The sequence below is a fragment of the Callorhinus ursinus genome, unplaced genomic scaffold, assembly GCF_003265705.2.
Source record: "Callorhinus ursinus isolate GAN/ISIS: 27379988/994484 unplaced genomic scaffold, GSC_fseal_2.0 scaffold9, whole genome shotgun sequence".
Taxonomy (NCBI): domain Eukaryota; kingdom Metazoa; phylum Chordata; class Mammalia; order Carnivora; family Otariidae; genus Callorhinus; species Callorhinus ursinus.
In genome coordinates this window covers 48,958,774-48,974,782 of record NW_027397071.1, presented here as the reverse complement: position 1 = coordinate 48,974,782, position 16,009 = coordinate 48,958,774, and the positions used below count along the sequence as shown (strand labels likewise).

At 40.2% G+C, this 16,009-nt stretch overlaps 1 protein-coding gene across 3 annotated transcripts in view; it reads left to right on the top strand.

The window, feature by feature from the left end:
- The window catches only part of CACHD1 (cache domain containing 1), a 208,569-nt gene that overhangs the window by 68,907 nt on the left and 123,653 nt on the right, over positions 1–16,009 (top strand). For all 3 annotated transcript variants that reach the window (XR_012379441.1, XM_025871769.2, XM_073896600.1), the window contains exon 2: positions 14,827–14,889. Coding sequence is in view for 1 of the 3 variants with exons in the window: in XM_025871769.2 (XP_025727554.1) it covers positions 14,827–14,889 (63 nt within the window). In the remaining 2 variants the exon portion in view is untranslated. The remainder of the gene's footprint in view (positions 1–14,826; positions 14,890–16,009) is intronic.

The window sequence follows — 16,009 nt, the reverse complement described above, 5'->3', positions numbered from 1 at the left end:
TGCACATGAGGCTGTAATAATTCCTTTGAATGGGACTGAGGCTCCAGGTAACTTCGTGTTGTATTTCGGTCGGATGTCCCTCCCTCCTGCTGGCCACTACCTGCAACTTCTGTTTACACCTCCCTCTTCTCTCTGGCTCTGGGAGCTTTTAGGGGATAGGACTGTCTTAACTCTAAGTCTTCTAGACTCTAGCTTGGAATCAACTCAGAGTGTGTGTTCACTAACAGAAAACAAAGCTGGGCCACCACGGGAAGGTGAGCATTTCCAGAACATTCAGCTGGAGAAGGCTAAAGCTAGGACAAAGGAAGCTCAGTCGCTGATCCAGAAGTCTGGGGGACCAGGACCTCTTGGTCTGAGATTCGAGTCCTAGCCTCTAGGAAAGCCCAGTTGTAGGAAGAGCAGCCCCATCCTGCTGTGGGTTGGATATGGGACTTTGAAGGAAGCTGCTTGGTCCTGGCGAGCCTTAGTTTCCTCCTCTGTAAAACAAGGATATAAACGCATACCTTTCAGGGTGGTGGTGAGGCAGAGGCATGCCAAGTCAGAGTGCTTTCCTGCCTTTCTTCCTCCTGTCCCCTCAGGAAGCCCCACCCAAAGCTGCTTCCATCTCTAGTCCTGAGCATGGGGACTGCAAGCAGAGAGCAGCTGTAAATGTCTGAAGATTTGGAAAAGCCGCGCCCCCCCTTCCCCAGTCCCCCCGCTTGCCAGCAGCAGTGGGTATTTCTCTCTCCCTCTCCCTCTGTTTTTTTCTTTTACAGAAATTTCTTTTAGCCAGATCATACTTTAAAGTATACTCCACAGAAATTTGGCATTATACAGCAATTCAGTATAGAAGAGACCCTACTGACATTTGAGAGAGACTCACAGTAGAAGTACTGTGATTTGAAATGTTCCCTAGTGTAGAACTTTCCAAACAGTGATGAGTAGGCCATCTCCGTGAGAACTACCTGGTTGATTCTCACACGCATTGGCCTCCCTCAGGCCTGTGAATTCATTATCTGTGGAGGTGGGGCCGAGGAATCTGCATTTCATAACAAGCAAACCAGGATTAGTGGATAACCACTACCTTAGTGATGGAAATTCAACGTATGTAACTGTATTGAGCACCTACTATGTGCTCTGTCCTATTCCTCACGTAGATAGTAAATAAGTTCTCACAGCTGTGATGATAAGGCAGATACTAGTGAGATACAGTTTGCATTCCATAAAGTCACCCCTTTAAAATGTGTAATTAAATGGTTTTTAGTGTATTTCCAGAGTTGTGCAACCAACAGCATAATCTAATTTTAGAACATTTTTACCATCCCCCAAAGAAATAACTATTAGCAGTCCCTGCCCAAGGTAGATATTGTAGTACCCTTTTTTTAGAGCTGGTGAAATTGAGACTCTGGATATTTGAAGCAACATGCCTCCAACCCCACAGTACATAGTGGAGCTGAGGGCCAGAGTCTTGACAGCCTTGCTTCCAGAACCCATACTCTTTCCACTATACCATGCTCCCTTCCAGGAACTCAAGCCAAATTAAATATTTACTTGGGGAGAATAATTTGATGTTCTGGTTTTGTCCTTGTTCAGTAGTTTTAGATAACATATTTTTCCTTCCCGTTCCAACTGGCATTTTGGGGTAAATAAATAGGGTTTAGTTTTTAGTTACATATGCAGTACAGTCAGATTTTTAAAATTACATGAGAAATCAGCATGTTAAAAAGGTCATAGTGGGAAACTGAAAACTAGAAGAAGCCAGCGTTTGGTCCTATCTGTCGTTGATGTCCTATCACATACCTTCTTTGAGACTTAATTTCCTCTTCTGTCAAAGAAGTGACTTGTACCAAATCTTTTATTTATTCATTAAGCACTTATTGGCCATCTATTGGCAATTATGCTGGATATTCAGGGAAAATGATAACCATTTTCCTACCAGCTATGCTTAATTGGGCAAAAACAAAATGCCAGACACTGTCCTATTTAATTCTACCAGCAAACTGAGTAGATGCTGATTATCACTCTGTCCTGTCTCTGCAGGGTTGGAGGTATGTTGCTTAAATTTCCATGAGGAAGGTTTAAATAACTTGTACCGGTCACACAGATGAGATAGTTGAGGTCTGGAGGATTCCACAGCCCAGATCTTACCCCCCACGTTCCTCTCCAGGTGAGCAGTTGGCTTTGCCCCCTGTGAGGTCACTACCAGTGTTTATAAACAAATACCTGCAGTACAGCGTGAAAGTATTCAGTGACGGCAATAAAGGGGGTTTAATCATTTTGCCTCCTAGGTAGGGCTGGATGAGCCCATGGATTCTGTTGAAGGTAGAGCCAGTTAGTGTATTTTCTCCTCTCCAGCAGCCCCTCTCTGCTTAGTAGGTGTGGGTTGGATTTTTAGGACTACTTACCTCCCCCAGTTCTTTGCATTTGCCCTGCAGGATGGAAGGAACCCTGTCTGTAGAGCAATCCTGCAGTACTAGATTGGGAGAGGCCAGCACCTGTGCAACTTTTTCCAACTTCAGTTTATTCCTTTGACCTCCTTGGCATATGTGTTCAAAGCCTTGGGCTCAGGTGAATTGGAGATTTGGGGTATGTTTCCCACTAGGTGGTACCATTGATAATCAAGGGGAAAAGTCATTTTCGCAAGGACCCAACTTGCATGTAGATTTCTAAATCAACTTGGGGAAACTAGTAGGTTGGGACTGAGAGCCAACTTTGTAAAGGCACCGGGAGCTCGTGTAGAAGCCATTTTCTGGAAATCTAGAGTGTTTTTAGATCCATCGTGTTACCTCAGAAGGCTTCTGAAAAGCTGACGTGGAAGAGTTTCTGGCATTGGGATAGGGACATGGGTAATCTCAAATGATTCCTTATTCCTGGGAATAATTCTTTTTGGAGGATTTTTAAAAGTTATATTTATTGAGCTCTTATTGTATGCAAGGAATAAATGCTGTACATGCATCGAACCTCACAAAAACCCTACAAGGTAGCTGTTTTGATCACCTCCGTTTTACAACTTGGAATATGGAGACAAATTAACGTTTCCAAGACCACCCGGTTGGTAACAGGATTTTTTAATTCCCCTTTCACATTCCTATTTTTTTTTGTTTAGCCCTAAAATTTGAAGAACATTTCTAGCCAGCATTTATTTACTCATTAAAATTATATTGTGAATCTGAGCCCGGAGAGCCATCATTCATCAAAACGTTAGTTAATAATTATTGAGAATCCTGGCGTGTGGTGTGGGAGCCATCGCGGGCGAGGGTTGTTACCATGGTATTCGATATGCATGACAGGCACCCTGGCTGGGAGAGCCTGAAGAATGATACAGGCAGGAGGACCTGGGAGACATTTATGTAATCATATTAGCATCACATTTATTCTGAAAAGGCTAACTGCTTTGATTCATGTCTTAAGCATCCACATTTAAACTCGCCATTCTCAAAATTGGTTTTCTCTATTTAAATTTTCATCTTAAAATCATTTGACTCCTTGGCCCTTCCTCCTGTAGCAAGTTTCAGAGATAGGTTTTATAATTTTTTTTAACAATTCAAGTCAGATTTCATCAGCAAATTTAATTTTCTTGAAACCTCTGTCCTTATGGCAGACATACCTAGCATTAGTGGCTTCTCAATTTGGTATTAAAATTCTAACACGAGAGTAGAATGGAAATTTTAGGATTGCTGAGTTTTCTGTAATCTGTTTTTCATTTTCTAGGTGAGGGACACTAGGCCTGGAGAGGCTCAGTGACCCCCACTAGGCCAGAGAACTAGTTTGTGCAGAGCTGCAGTTTGCCGTCCTTAGTTATTCAGGTTTTGTGCTGTTTTGATGTATAGTTACTGTGCTTCATGATTGTACTAAAACATCTCTTTAAGAGATTGTACCAGAATTGCATTTGTGAAAATTATCTCTACTTGGATGTGGTACAAATGAATATTTCACGTGAAAAACAGCCACAACGACCTCCACAATAGTGCATTTTAAAATGGCGAAAAACCAGTCTTCCTCTCCGAACGCAACACTGTGGCTGTGCTTTCAACCCCAACAGTTGTTTTTCATTAAGTTATTTTTAAATTATTTTTTTGCACAAGTATTTTTCAGTCTCCTTCCATAATATTACTCTGTGTAAGTGCTATTGGGATTTGCACAATTGAATAAAACAGTCCCTCGGAAGATTTCCTAACTCTACGGAGGAGATAAGACACATGGGAAACTTCAGTTCAGGGTCCTTTGAGTGTCATGCTAGATGATCCAGTTCATTTGGCTCTTAGAGCTGTCACAGACCCTTGGGATGGGAACTGGTTTCTAAATGGCCTGGATTTTTTTTTTCCTTTGTGAGAAGTTAGTAAAGTGGGTGCCTGGTTCTGAGCATGTGGAATATAAACATTCTTAAATCACTGATTTCATCATGTCACTTCCCAGCTAAAAATCCTTTTAACAGCTCTTTATTTCCTGGCAAATATACATTTATTCATTTACTCATTCAAAAAATATTTACTAAGTGCCTACCATATGCATAAAATCCAACTTCTCTTGCTGGCTTGAAAAACCTCCACAGTCTAGCTCCATCATTCCTATTCCATTCAGTTCAGCTTCATTTGCAGAAGTTTCCATTATGAAACTGTCTTTGTATCACAATGACTGATTTCAGAAGCCCTCTTTAGAATATGAGCTTTTCCAGGAAAGAAGCAGTGTCTTTATCTTTGAACACCCCTTTTCCAAGTATAGGGGGCCAGTGCGTAATGAGCCCTTCAGAAGGGTTTTCTTGAAGCCAAAGGACCTAGAATGTAGGGTCCACGTGGGCAGGGATTTTGTCTGTTACGCTCCTTCTTATATCTCTAGCATGTAGAACAGTGCCTGGCCCTAAGTATTTAGTACTTAGGGCTAGACCCTGCCTGTGAACACTCTGAAATGTTCTCGCTCAAGGTCAAATCCCATCTCTTTGGAGTTTGTCCCTCCCTCACCCACCCACCCCCACCCCAGCACCTTGGGCCTGTGCCAAACATACTAAGTTCAAACCAAGTCTGTGTTGCATTGTTGACTACTCTTTTTTTTATTTTTAATTTCTCCTTCCAACTAGACTGTGATCTCCTCGAGAATATGGGGCCATATTTTACATGGTTTCTGACTCCTTCAGAAAGGACATGATTGATTGCCTGAGTTATTAATTAAACATCGTTGCTTAGGTCTGGAAGGTTAAACATTGCAGGGTTTCTAGTTCCCTTTGTCTTTAATGGATGGATTCCTAAAGACCTGAGCATTTGACTAGGTTTGTGCACACACAGAACACTTGAATATTGAGAGCTTATACCCTTAAAGTGCTGCCTGATCCCAGGAATAAATGCACAGCCATTAAATAACTCCTGCTTTTTTTCTTTCAAGGTGAAACAAAAAAGCCTTAATGGAGATCTAGGAGGCGGAGAGTGAAGGAATTAGGAGTTAAGAGAGTGGAAGTAGGGGAGTGGAAATTTGGCGCCATCTGCAAAGTGTTTGGGCCACTCAACTTTCCATTTCTGAGAGGTTGCCATGTGCATTGTCATGAATATTACTTATAATCAAGTTACATTGGCTAAAGGCTGAATCCTTCCAACATGTGGAACTGATTTACTTGACTTTTTTCCTCTTACTCTCTTTGAAAGCCAAAGCAACAACAACAACAACAACAAAAATCCAGTAACCCTTCAGAAGTTTTATTGCATTTAGGGGGAAGTGTTTCCGGCTTGTTTTGCCTGTCTTTGTTCTCTGGGTTCATATTTACTCACCCGCTCTTCTGGTTTTGAATGCTGCAACAGGAAATCAAGTGATCAAGGCAAGGAATTTTGCTTGCTGAGATTATTGCTTTAGATTTTCCCTGCTAAATCAGACTACAGGCTGTTCCTTTTTCCCTGTAATTTCTTTTGAGGGATAGAGTGGACCAAAACAGGCAGCTCTTTGTAAAGGTGACACTTGTCACTGACTTGTGACTCTCTCACATGCTTTCTTACTCAGAGCTCATGTTGGTTTGAAGGGTGTTAAGTCAAATGGCATCAGACTAAGGAATTCATAATTTGAGTTCTTTTGAAAACTTGAAGTATGCAGGCCAGTGTGTGTGTGTGTGTGTGTGTGTGTGTGTGTGTGTGTGTGTGTACACAGCGCAAGGAAGACAGGGAAGGAAAAAACAGGGATGTGGGGGGAAAGCTTTGTTAAAAAATGTTCCCCCTTCGCTCAATTTATTATCTTCAAAAGAACGGATACCTTCCTCCTTTTTTTGTTAGCTGGTTGAGTGACCAACCAAAATACTGACTTGAATGATTTAATGCCCAGATTAATGGATATGCAAATGCTTATTTATGCTCACTAGGTACAATACACTGTGCTAAGAAATTGTGGCATGGACCAATTATCAAAAATTTACAACAAAGAACCTAGAAACCAAAAAGGGTGGAAGAGAATAAAGGAAAATGTAAATAGTAGTTGGTTTTTACTGAGTAGTCAGACAATAGATTTTCCCCCCTCTTCTTCCTTTACGTATTTTCAAATTTTCTACAATGAACTATTTTTTAAATCATCTAGAGTCTTTGCTTCAGAAGTTGAGAGAAGGGAAAGATTACCATTAGTGGGAAACTGTTCAGAATGAGCTAGAACTTCAGTTTTACACAGGTTATTTTTGCTCTCCCCATACCTCTAGTTGTCATAGAATTAGTATCATTCAGAAAATAATCTTAATACTCTAACAATAATAGAGTAATAATAGAGTAACAAGATTGAGTAACTGTCTTAGTGTGTGAAATACATTCATAATGTTTTTAGTGCAGTCTATATAAAGTCCTCTTCGTGTTTGAGGTTAAGTGAGTTAGTATATGTGAAGTACCTAGTGCCAGACAGATAATAAGCACTTTATAAACAACAGCTATTATCATTTTTTTATATATACAACCTTCAAATGAGTCTGTTGGGTCAGGATATGTGTGCCTGGGGCACCATTTGCCACAAGGTCCTCTACTGTGTACGGATTTGTTTGAAATTCTCAATCTAGGCCTTTCCTCTGCCATGATTTTCAGTTCCTAAGCCTTGCCCTTTGCCATGAAATGGCAACAGCCCTGTTTTTCCGAGTCCGTATGGTATTCAAGATCTGATTTTTATAGTGAGGCTCAAGTGTAAGCCCTTGCATTTATTTTTCCCTCTGAAAGCTCTCAAAGTGGTGATCTTGTCTTTTGTAGAGTTGAGTTGTAACTGAATGTATGCCTGTTTTCCTAAGTGTGGCGACTCTGAAAAGTGTCCTTCTCCATTATAAAGGAAGTACATGCTCCATTTTGAGATGGGAGTGGGATGGGGTGGAAAGAAAATATATTCTAGATTCACTCTTCGCAGGGAAGCCTTGTTGCTATTTTGGGCACTTTCTAGATTTTGTATAAGTTTTCTCTATTTAGATGGTGTTTACCTAGAGGATGATACATAAACTTTAGGGTAAGGCAAATTTTACATCTAGACTTGGCCACTTACTAATGTTCAACTTTGGGCAAGTTTAGTCTCTCAGAAGCTCAGTTTCCTTGTCTGTAAATGAGTATATAGTAACTACTATGAAGGGTTGTTGTGAATTTTAAATATGTTGTAAAGCACCTGAATATTCTGGGCCCCTGATAATATACATGGTAACATTATTACGTGTAATGTACCCTCTGTCCCCAACACACACACATGTAATTAGAACAATACTTGTATATTTAAATGCTGCTTTAAAAATATTAACAACAAAAATCATTGTAAATTACTAGTATTAACTGTACAATATAGTGCATTGGATGAAGAGTAATTTAATCAGCACTTTGTTGCTGGGCATTTAGTTTATTTTTATTTTATTTTTAGATTATTTATTTAATTGACAGAGACAGTGAGAGAGGGATCACAAGCGGCTGGGGAGTGGGAGAAGGAGAAGCAGGCTTCCCGCGGAGCAGGGAGCCCGATGCGGGGCTAGATCCCAGGACCCTGGGATCACGACCTGAGCCGAAGGTAGACGCTTAACCAACTGAGCCACCCAGGCACCCCATTAGGTTATTTTTTATTTTGCTTTTTGGTGGAAGCCTTTTCAGTATTCTTGGTAAACTGTTTTCTTGAGCCACCTGTCTCCAGAATGAACAAATTGAGAGATTTGAGAAAATGACCAAGATTTGTAGCAAGAGATTCCTGACCTTAGAATGCAGAATGATGAGCCTCCGCAGAATAGGTCATTTTTCTGCACCTTAACATGTTTAACATTGTGAGGCTAAATAGTCTGGTAAAAATCAGACAAGGTCTAATCTGGGCAGGAGGGATACCTTAAAAACCTAGTGAGATTATGCATGAGGGTATGCTTAGGGGAAAATAAAGTCATGCATGTGTTTTCTTTTCTGAAACACTTAAGTTGCCATTAATTTCCCTGCCCAGAGATTGTTGGAGTTTGTTGTAACAACTGCACTTTCTCTTTTCCTGGCTAATGTTGGTCAACTTCGTGAGATAACAGTGGTGGTCTATATTTTCCTTCCCTTTGGCCACAATTCCTAGAATCCTAGGAAGAGATCCAGAGCTGAATGAAGCTATTAGTGAACTGTCAGCCACATTGGCTTGCAACAGAGACCTGTAAACATCAAGAGAATAAGCCTTTGAATAAGAATTCAGTCCTGCATTTTCTTAGCAAAGATCAGGGAGGGGGACCAACAGAAAGTCACTAGGCTTGTAGAGGTATTTATTTCTTCACTGTGCTGTTGTGCTGTACCATTCATTTCAATATCTAAGATTTGGCAGCGCTGTTGGAGGCGTGAGGTGGAACCCACTGTCTGGACTGTGACCATCTTATTAAACACTCATGTAATTATTCATGTTCCAGCAAAGCGGGATTCTCTTGCCATCTGTTAAGTAGTCTCAATTAAATACATTTGGGAGGGAAGGAGATGGCAGGTAGGCGGAGGAGTGGGTCAAGTGGGGACAGAGAAGGACTAGGGTGCAGCCCTTAAGAGGTGGGGGGAAGTAGGCTATGCACCACATGTGCGCATGTGTACACGCACACACACACAGCAGGATGTCCTTTTTCCCTCTCTTGCAGTAGAGGTGGGGGGAGGCTAATTACATTCAGTTGTTAACATGATTCTTTAATTTCTAACTTCATGAGTTGAACCTCCTCTTTGGAGTAGGAGGAGGAAGGCAGTGTTTAGGAAAATAACAGAATGCGCAAAGAGGAGAGGGGATCCAAGCTGGATGAAACTCAGATACCGACACCTTTTTTTTTTTTCCTTGCTGATAAGTCAGGTTAGTATTGTACCACTGGATGGGAAGCTCAAGAACTGAGTAATGTTGCATACTTAGAATATGAGGGCACAATTAATATGTAGCCTCAGGGAAGGCTCAGGAGACCTTATCTGTGAATTGCTAGGTGACTCTCCAGTTGGTATAGTCCCAATTTCATCTGGATTACAGATTAGGTGTAACTTTTTGAGTATTTATAATAATCCAGTTAATAGATTCTTTTCCTTTTTAATGCATAAATAATTTTGAAAAGAGAGGAAACATTTTACTAGGGTGTATTTTAAGAGACTGCCGAGAATGTATGTTTAAAAGTAAACTTGAAGTATAACATACATCAGAAAAGTACGCAGAGGTGTCTGATGAATTCTCGTAAAAGTGAAGACATCCTCGTAAGTGGCACCCAGATCAAGCAATGGAATGTTGTACCATCCTAGAAGCTGCCTCATGCCTTGTTCTGTTCATTCTCTCACAAAAGGTAACCACTATCCTGACTTCTGACAGGATAGATTAGTTTTGCCCGGTTTTGAATTTGCTGTAAATAGAATTATACATTTGCATTCTGTGTTTGTCTGCTTTCACTCAATGTTGTTTGTATCATCATGTTGATGCATGTTGCAATTGTGTGTTCATTCCCATCGCTGAACCTTTCATTGTGTGACTACACCACAATTTGTTCTATTGCTGATAGGCATTTGGATATTTTCCAGGTTGGGGCACTTAGGAGTATCAGTGCTGCAGTGAACATTCTTAGGCTCCTCTTTTGATAAATATATGAACACATTTCTGCTCAGTGTATACCAAAGATGGGAAATGCTGGGTCATAGGATTTGCATATAATTAAGTTTAGAGGATACTGCTAGTTTTCCAATGTGTGTGTATTAATGAGAGGAAGGTCATTTTTGTCCAGAGTACCCCATTCTCATGAGCATAAAAATAAGATATCTTGTTTTCTTTTGGTTGTGGAAGTAAATTCAGTTGATAAAGAATTCAGTGAAATGTTTTTACTTAAAATAACTTCTTAAAACTCCACCCACTTTAATGCTCTTTTCACTTTACCATAAAACATATTTTTACTTATAGTATTTGGGAATGAGAAAGAGTAATGGGTGGGGGGTGGGCAGTATCTTTGCCTTTACTTCCAGGGATTCATATACCATGGGAGTTCCTTCAGACTCCCTCCAGGTTGTGCTCAAATTTTGAGAGTTCAAATTTCTGGAATTCCTTTTGTTCTCCAGGGAATTGGGATCACGGAAAGTGACAACTTGGAAAGAGAGTGCAGAATGCCTGTCCCGCACAGCATACCCTGACCCTGTCACTGTGAGCACATCATCCAAGAGGACCGGGCAGTCTGACCTTTTGGAATTGTTCACTATTTTCCTGTTTTAGGACAACTTTTTCATTTTCATTGTTCAAGTCCCTCTAACAACCAAGAAACTCTTTACACTGAGGTCACCAAAATGTCAGCTAGGTATACCATTTGGAATGCCTGGCTCTCAAATTAAAAACACCTCCCTCCCACCCCCAGAACCCTGTATTCTATTCCCTTCACAGCTTCACATAGCAGGAGAAAGTAATAAAAAATAAGACCTTTGTCTGGAACTCTGAATCACTCCAGACGTTGGTGATATATATATTGACACTGGATACATATATTATTATGCCAGCACATTATATTTTGCTTAAAATAGTGGGAAAAAATCCCCAGTAGGCCTTTTTATCTATATGTAGGTGTTGGGATTCCTAGATTATCCTGAACAAAAAGGTGATGTGAACACATTTAATAGCTTTGCTAAATTCAATGCTTGTTTTTAACTTAAGACCTGGGTTCAGAGCTCAGCACTTGAATTTTTTTTTCCTTTTTTTTTTTTTTTTTTTTTTTTACCTATGATACATTTTCTAATGCTTGAACTGTCGCTTTCAGTCTGTGAAATTGGTTTCAGATCTTTGCCCTGCCTGCCCCATAGGGTTGCTATGGGGATCAAATGTGATCATTTATGTGAAATTGTAAATTATAAAAGTACTAATAAGCCCAAGCCTTTGAAAGCTGGTTTTAGCAGACCCTGCATTCTAAGCTAGACGGTTACTGTCCATTGACCTAGAGCGTAGGGGAACTCGCTCTGTACCTTGAGATGTGTGCACACACAAGCCTGAACTTTTAACCTTGCACCAGACAGGACTGGCTGACCTATTGAGTCCTGAGTTACTTGTCTAGATTCTCCCGGCCCCTAACAGCCTTCCCCTGCATGGGGAAGGAGAGGGACAAAAACTGTTTGGTGAGAGCCCCAAACTATTACCCTTGCAGGTGATTTCACTTTGTGGCGTAGTTAGAGGGCTGTAGAAAGTAGGTAGCCTACAGAGTCACTACTGTTCATATACAAAATTTTTTAAAATTTTCTTTTATCCACCTACATTCATTAAGTACAGAGAATATAAAAATGCTTATAGGCCATAAAAAGATCTGCATGAAAGTATTAGCAATGTTTATTCATAATTGTTAAAGTAATAAATGAGTAAAACAGGGACTGAAACACAGCCTTGTGAACACCTCCCAACATCTATTCCTTATTACTAGTGAGGAATTCACTTTTATTTTAACCAAAAAAAAAAAAAAAAAAAAAAAAAGACATTCTTAAGTTTGGCCCTTGGTAGGTGTTGACTTGAGCAAGGTGGATCTGGTGTGCTTCCCAGGGCTATTTCGTGCATTGTTCCATCAGGCACCTTCCGGGACAGGCCAGATGACGTATCAACTGGAAGATGATTGTCAGAAATGAGAAATTGACCACACTCATCAAGATCTGGAGATACTACATGAATTATGTTAATTTTCAGTCAGTGTTCTCATTGGTACTGAGCAGGTTTTTTTTTTTTTTAACTCCCAATTTCATTTTTTAAAAAAGATTTTATTTATTAAGAGAGAGTGCACATGAGCCAGAGAGAGCAGGAGCAGAGGGAGAGGGAGAAGCAGACTCCCCACTGAGCAGGGAGCCCAACATGGGGCTCGATCCCAGGACCCAGGATCATGACCTGAGCCGAAGGCAGTCGCTTAACTGACTGAGCCACCCAGGCGCCTCCCTGAGCAGGTTTTGAATATCAAATAGTATAAAAATATGGAATATGGTCTGGGAAGTAGATGGCAGTGACCCAGATTCCAAAAATGTTATAATCTATTAAACTAAGGTGTTCACCAGAAAACTGAGAACTTAAAATTGTAGGAATGGAGGTCTACAGGTTCCTAATCCCTTTTTCAAAATGGGATCTGTCTTAGGATTCAGAATCCTAATGCCCCGTAATGAAAAAACATTGCCAGTGAGATCTCGAACAGAACCCAATAATCAGATGCATTAATTAATATATCTGCATCAGAACTAATGAACATACACATTAAATGGTTTAATAAAGGCTATAAGTACACATCAGTTGGAGTTAGGCTTTATAGCCTAATAAATTCAGATCATGTCCTATTTTGCTAACAAATGTGTTATGTGAAACTTTTGATTTTTAGAGCCTTTTGAATTTTGGAAAGACACGTAAGGGACTGTTGATCTGCATTATGTTTGGGTATTAGTTCCTAACAGAAGTGGGTTTTTTGTTTTGTTTTTAAATATGTCAGGCAGGCATGTGGCAAATTCTCGTGAGACAATAGAGTTAGGAGCACCAGATCTGAAGTCTGCCTGGGTTCCAATTCCAGCCTTGCCAAGTGACTCTGGGTAAGATCATTAACTTCCCAAGGTAGGAGTTTTTCATCTTTGGAGCTGCAGCAATTCCCTTATAAAGATGGAATAGGATATGCACACAAAGGTACAATATGTGCATGGCATTAGACACTCGACAAACCTGCTTGTTTTCTCCTCTGTATAATGGACATAGTAGTGCCTGTCACGAAGATGCTTTAGGAGACATTTTTAAATAAAAAAATACACGCTAAGAATAATGTTTGCCCATAGTAAGCATTTATTACACAGTAGCCAATATCATTATTATTAGCACTATTATTTTTTTTTAAAGATTTTATTTATTTGGCAGAGAGAGACACAGGGAGAGAGGGAACACAAGCAGGGGGAGTGGGAGAGGGAGAAGCAGGCTTCCTGCGGAGCAGGGAGCCCGATGTGGGGCTCAATCCCTGGACCCTGGGACCATGACCCAAGCCGAAGGCAGACGCTTAACGACTGAGCCACCCAGGAGCCCCATTAGCCCTATTATTAAAAATATGTACCTTTCCTATCACAGTCATTTTTTTTTCAAGATTTATTTATTTGGGGGGGGAGGGGCAAAGGGAGAAGGAGAAAGAAACTTAAGCAGACTCTGCGCTGAGCACAGAGCTGGACCCAAGGGCTGGAGATGGCGACCTGAGCCAAAACCAAGAGTTGGCCCGTTAACCAACTGCACCACCCAGGCGCCCCTCAACAGAGTCTGTTTTAGGAAGGAAAGGGAAAATTAACATCTGTTGGATGAATGAGTGGTGTATTGTAAAATTATGATAATTCATAATTAGAATTTTCCAGACTGTAATTCCATCCCATTCTGTCACAGTCCTCCCCCCACCCCCAGCACCTTATCTTTCCCCATTTGCACAGTACTTGGTAAACTTGGTCCTTGCCTTCCTCACCACAACCATGCAGGTGTGTTAGGCTGTTCTGGAAGCTGTCCCAGATGCTGACAAGTCCTTGGCAGTAGGATAGAAAGGGAAAAGGGAAGTTTTGGCTGACATCTCCAGGTCTGACTCCTTGCTGATCGGGAGAGTTCCAGTGGTATCTTTAAAGTTTTAGGATAAATGATAGGGCCCCTGCTCTTTTTTTGTGTCTCTAACAGATAAGTATCTTGGATTCTAATTTCCTTAGTTTGTTATATATGAATCTCTTGTGATCAGTAATGGGTAGGGTTTGGTAAAGTCATAAGTCTGCAGGGATGTTTTAAATGCAGGCAACGTACAGAGGGGGTGGGTACTAGCTAGGCGGAGAGCAGTGGAAGAATGTGTGTGCTTGTGTGTCACAGTTTGGACTAATGTCTTGGCATGGCTGTCCCATTTCCTGACATGTAAGAACTGGATCTTAAGGCCGCACATATTTGGCAAGCCCTATTATGTTACCCTCCCAAGGGAGTGCTTGGGTAATGAAGGTGATAGATAATATTGGGTAGGTACTGGTGGGACCAGGGACATGAGAGAATATGGAAAGAATCCCTTTTAAAATATCTTTATTGCATTAGATTTTAGTGTCTGTAAACAATTACAGCATTCAGGGAGTACAGAATTTAAATGAGAAACACAACTTTGTCAGATTATACCACTTGGATAAAATGGCATGGGCTCCGGAAATCTATAATTAAATGTATTTTTGAAAATGAAAAATATAGTGAAACATCTGGTTTATTTCACTACAGGAGTGCCTGGGCATTTGCTTATATAAGTGTGATTGACTTTGGCCGATATGTGGATTTCTCTGTGTAAAATAACAGTATTTTAATTAAATTTTTTCTGCTTGATTCTATTTGTGTTGTAAACAAATTATTCACGCACGCACACACACACACGCTCATTAGAAAATGGCTGTCTTCTTTAGAAAATCTAATGTTTGTTCATTTTTCTTTTTCTTCCAGCGGATATTCAACTCCTTTGTTTACACTGAGAAAATCTCAAATGGAGAAAGTGAAGTACAGCAGGTAAGAGGTTATTTACAACTTGACCTTCTCTTTGTCTTGCTTTTGGAAATGGCTTCACTACTCTTTGCAGGCCATCTCCACGTGAGGTTTCGTGCAGTTCGGTGTAGGATTTCATCTATGTCTTAAGCATAACGGTGACAACCTCAGACTTGAAGTTCTTGTAGGCCATTGAAATAATGGTACTGGGGATTTTTTTTTTGCTATTTGTGTTATACGTTGGAAGTACGATTTGATTCCTCTTCGTTGTGAAGATTCCTGAACTGACCCAAATTTAAAAATATTAGAAATTATTTCATCTGATACTGGAAGTGCCCAGGCTTTGGAATCAGACCAACCCAGGTCAAATTCTGGTTTTCTCACTTATTCCATGACCCCCTTAGCCTTTTTGATCTGGTGTTTCTCGGTTTTAAACAAGGTGAATACAATATCTCCTTTATGAGATAGTGAGAATTAAATGAAGTAATGTCGAGATAATTGAGAACAAATGAAATCTTTTATTTGGAAGATTCAGGCATAGAAGCAGCTCAGTGGATATTGACCTCTTTTGTTCTTTAATTTTTCTTTCCTCTTGTATTCTTCGTTTGCTTCTTTCCTTCCATCTCCTTTCAGTGGTGTGTGGGGTCAAAAAGTTCCGAGGCCAGATTCTATTTACTTTATTTATAGCTACCTTCAGATGGACTGCTTCCTAAAGTAAAACATAGTGTTGGTGAACTTGGTCATAAATAATTGATCTGTGCTTGAAAAGAAGGGTGGTAAAGAGGATTCTGGGTTTTAATTTCACTAATCCACCAACCTCATTACACTGTGTGACCGTCAAACGGTAATTTGAAGCGAGGTTGGAAACTTAGGTAAAAAACAGAACCAAGCTAAAAACCAGAGTGTAGCAGAGTGCTTCCACAGAATAAAAAGATAACTATAGTAAAACACACAATAATTCAAACTCTCTGAGATGCTGCCTTTATTTTATTCATGGAAAACAGCTTGACTTGATCTGAACTAAAGAAGTGCTATACAAGAGACAAAAAGCTTTGCAAGTGTCATTAGAGTGAAGTTATTTATGGGATAGTTATTTATTTATAATAAATTACTGTGGTTTGATTTTGAAGTTCAGCATTTCCTG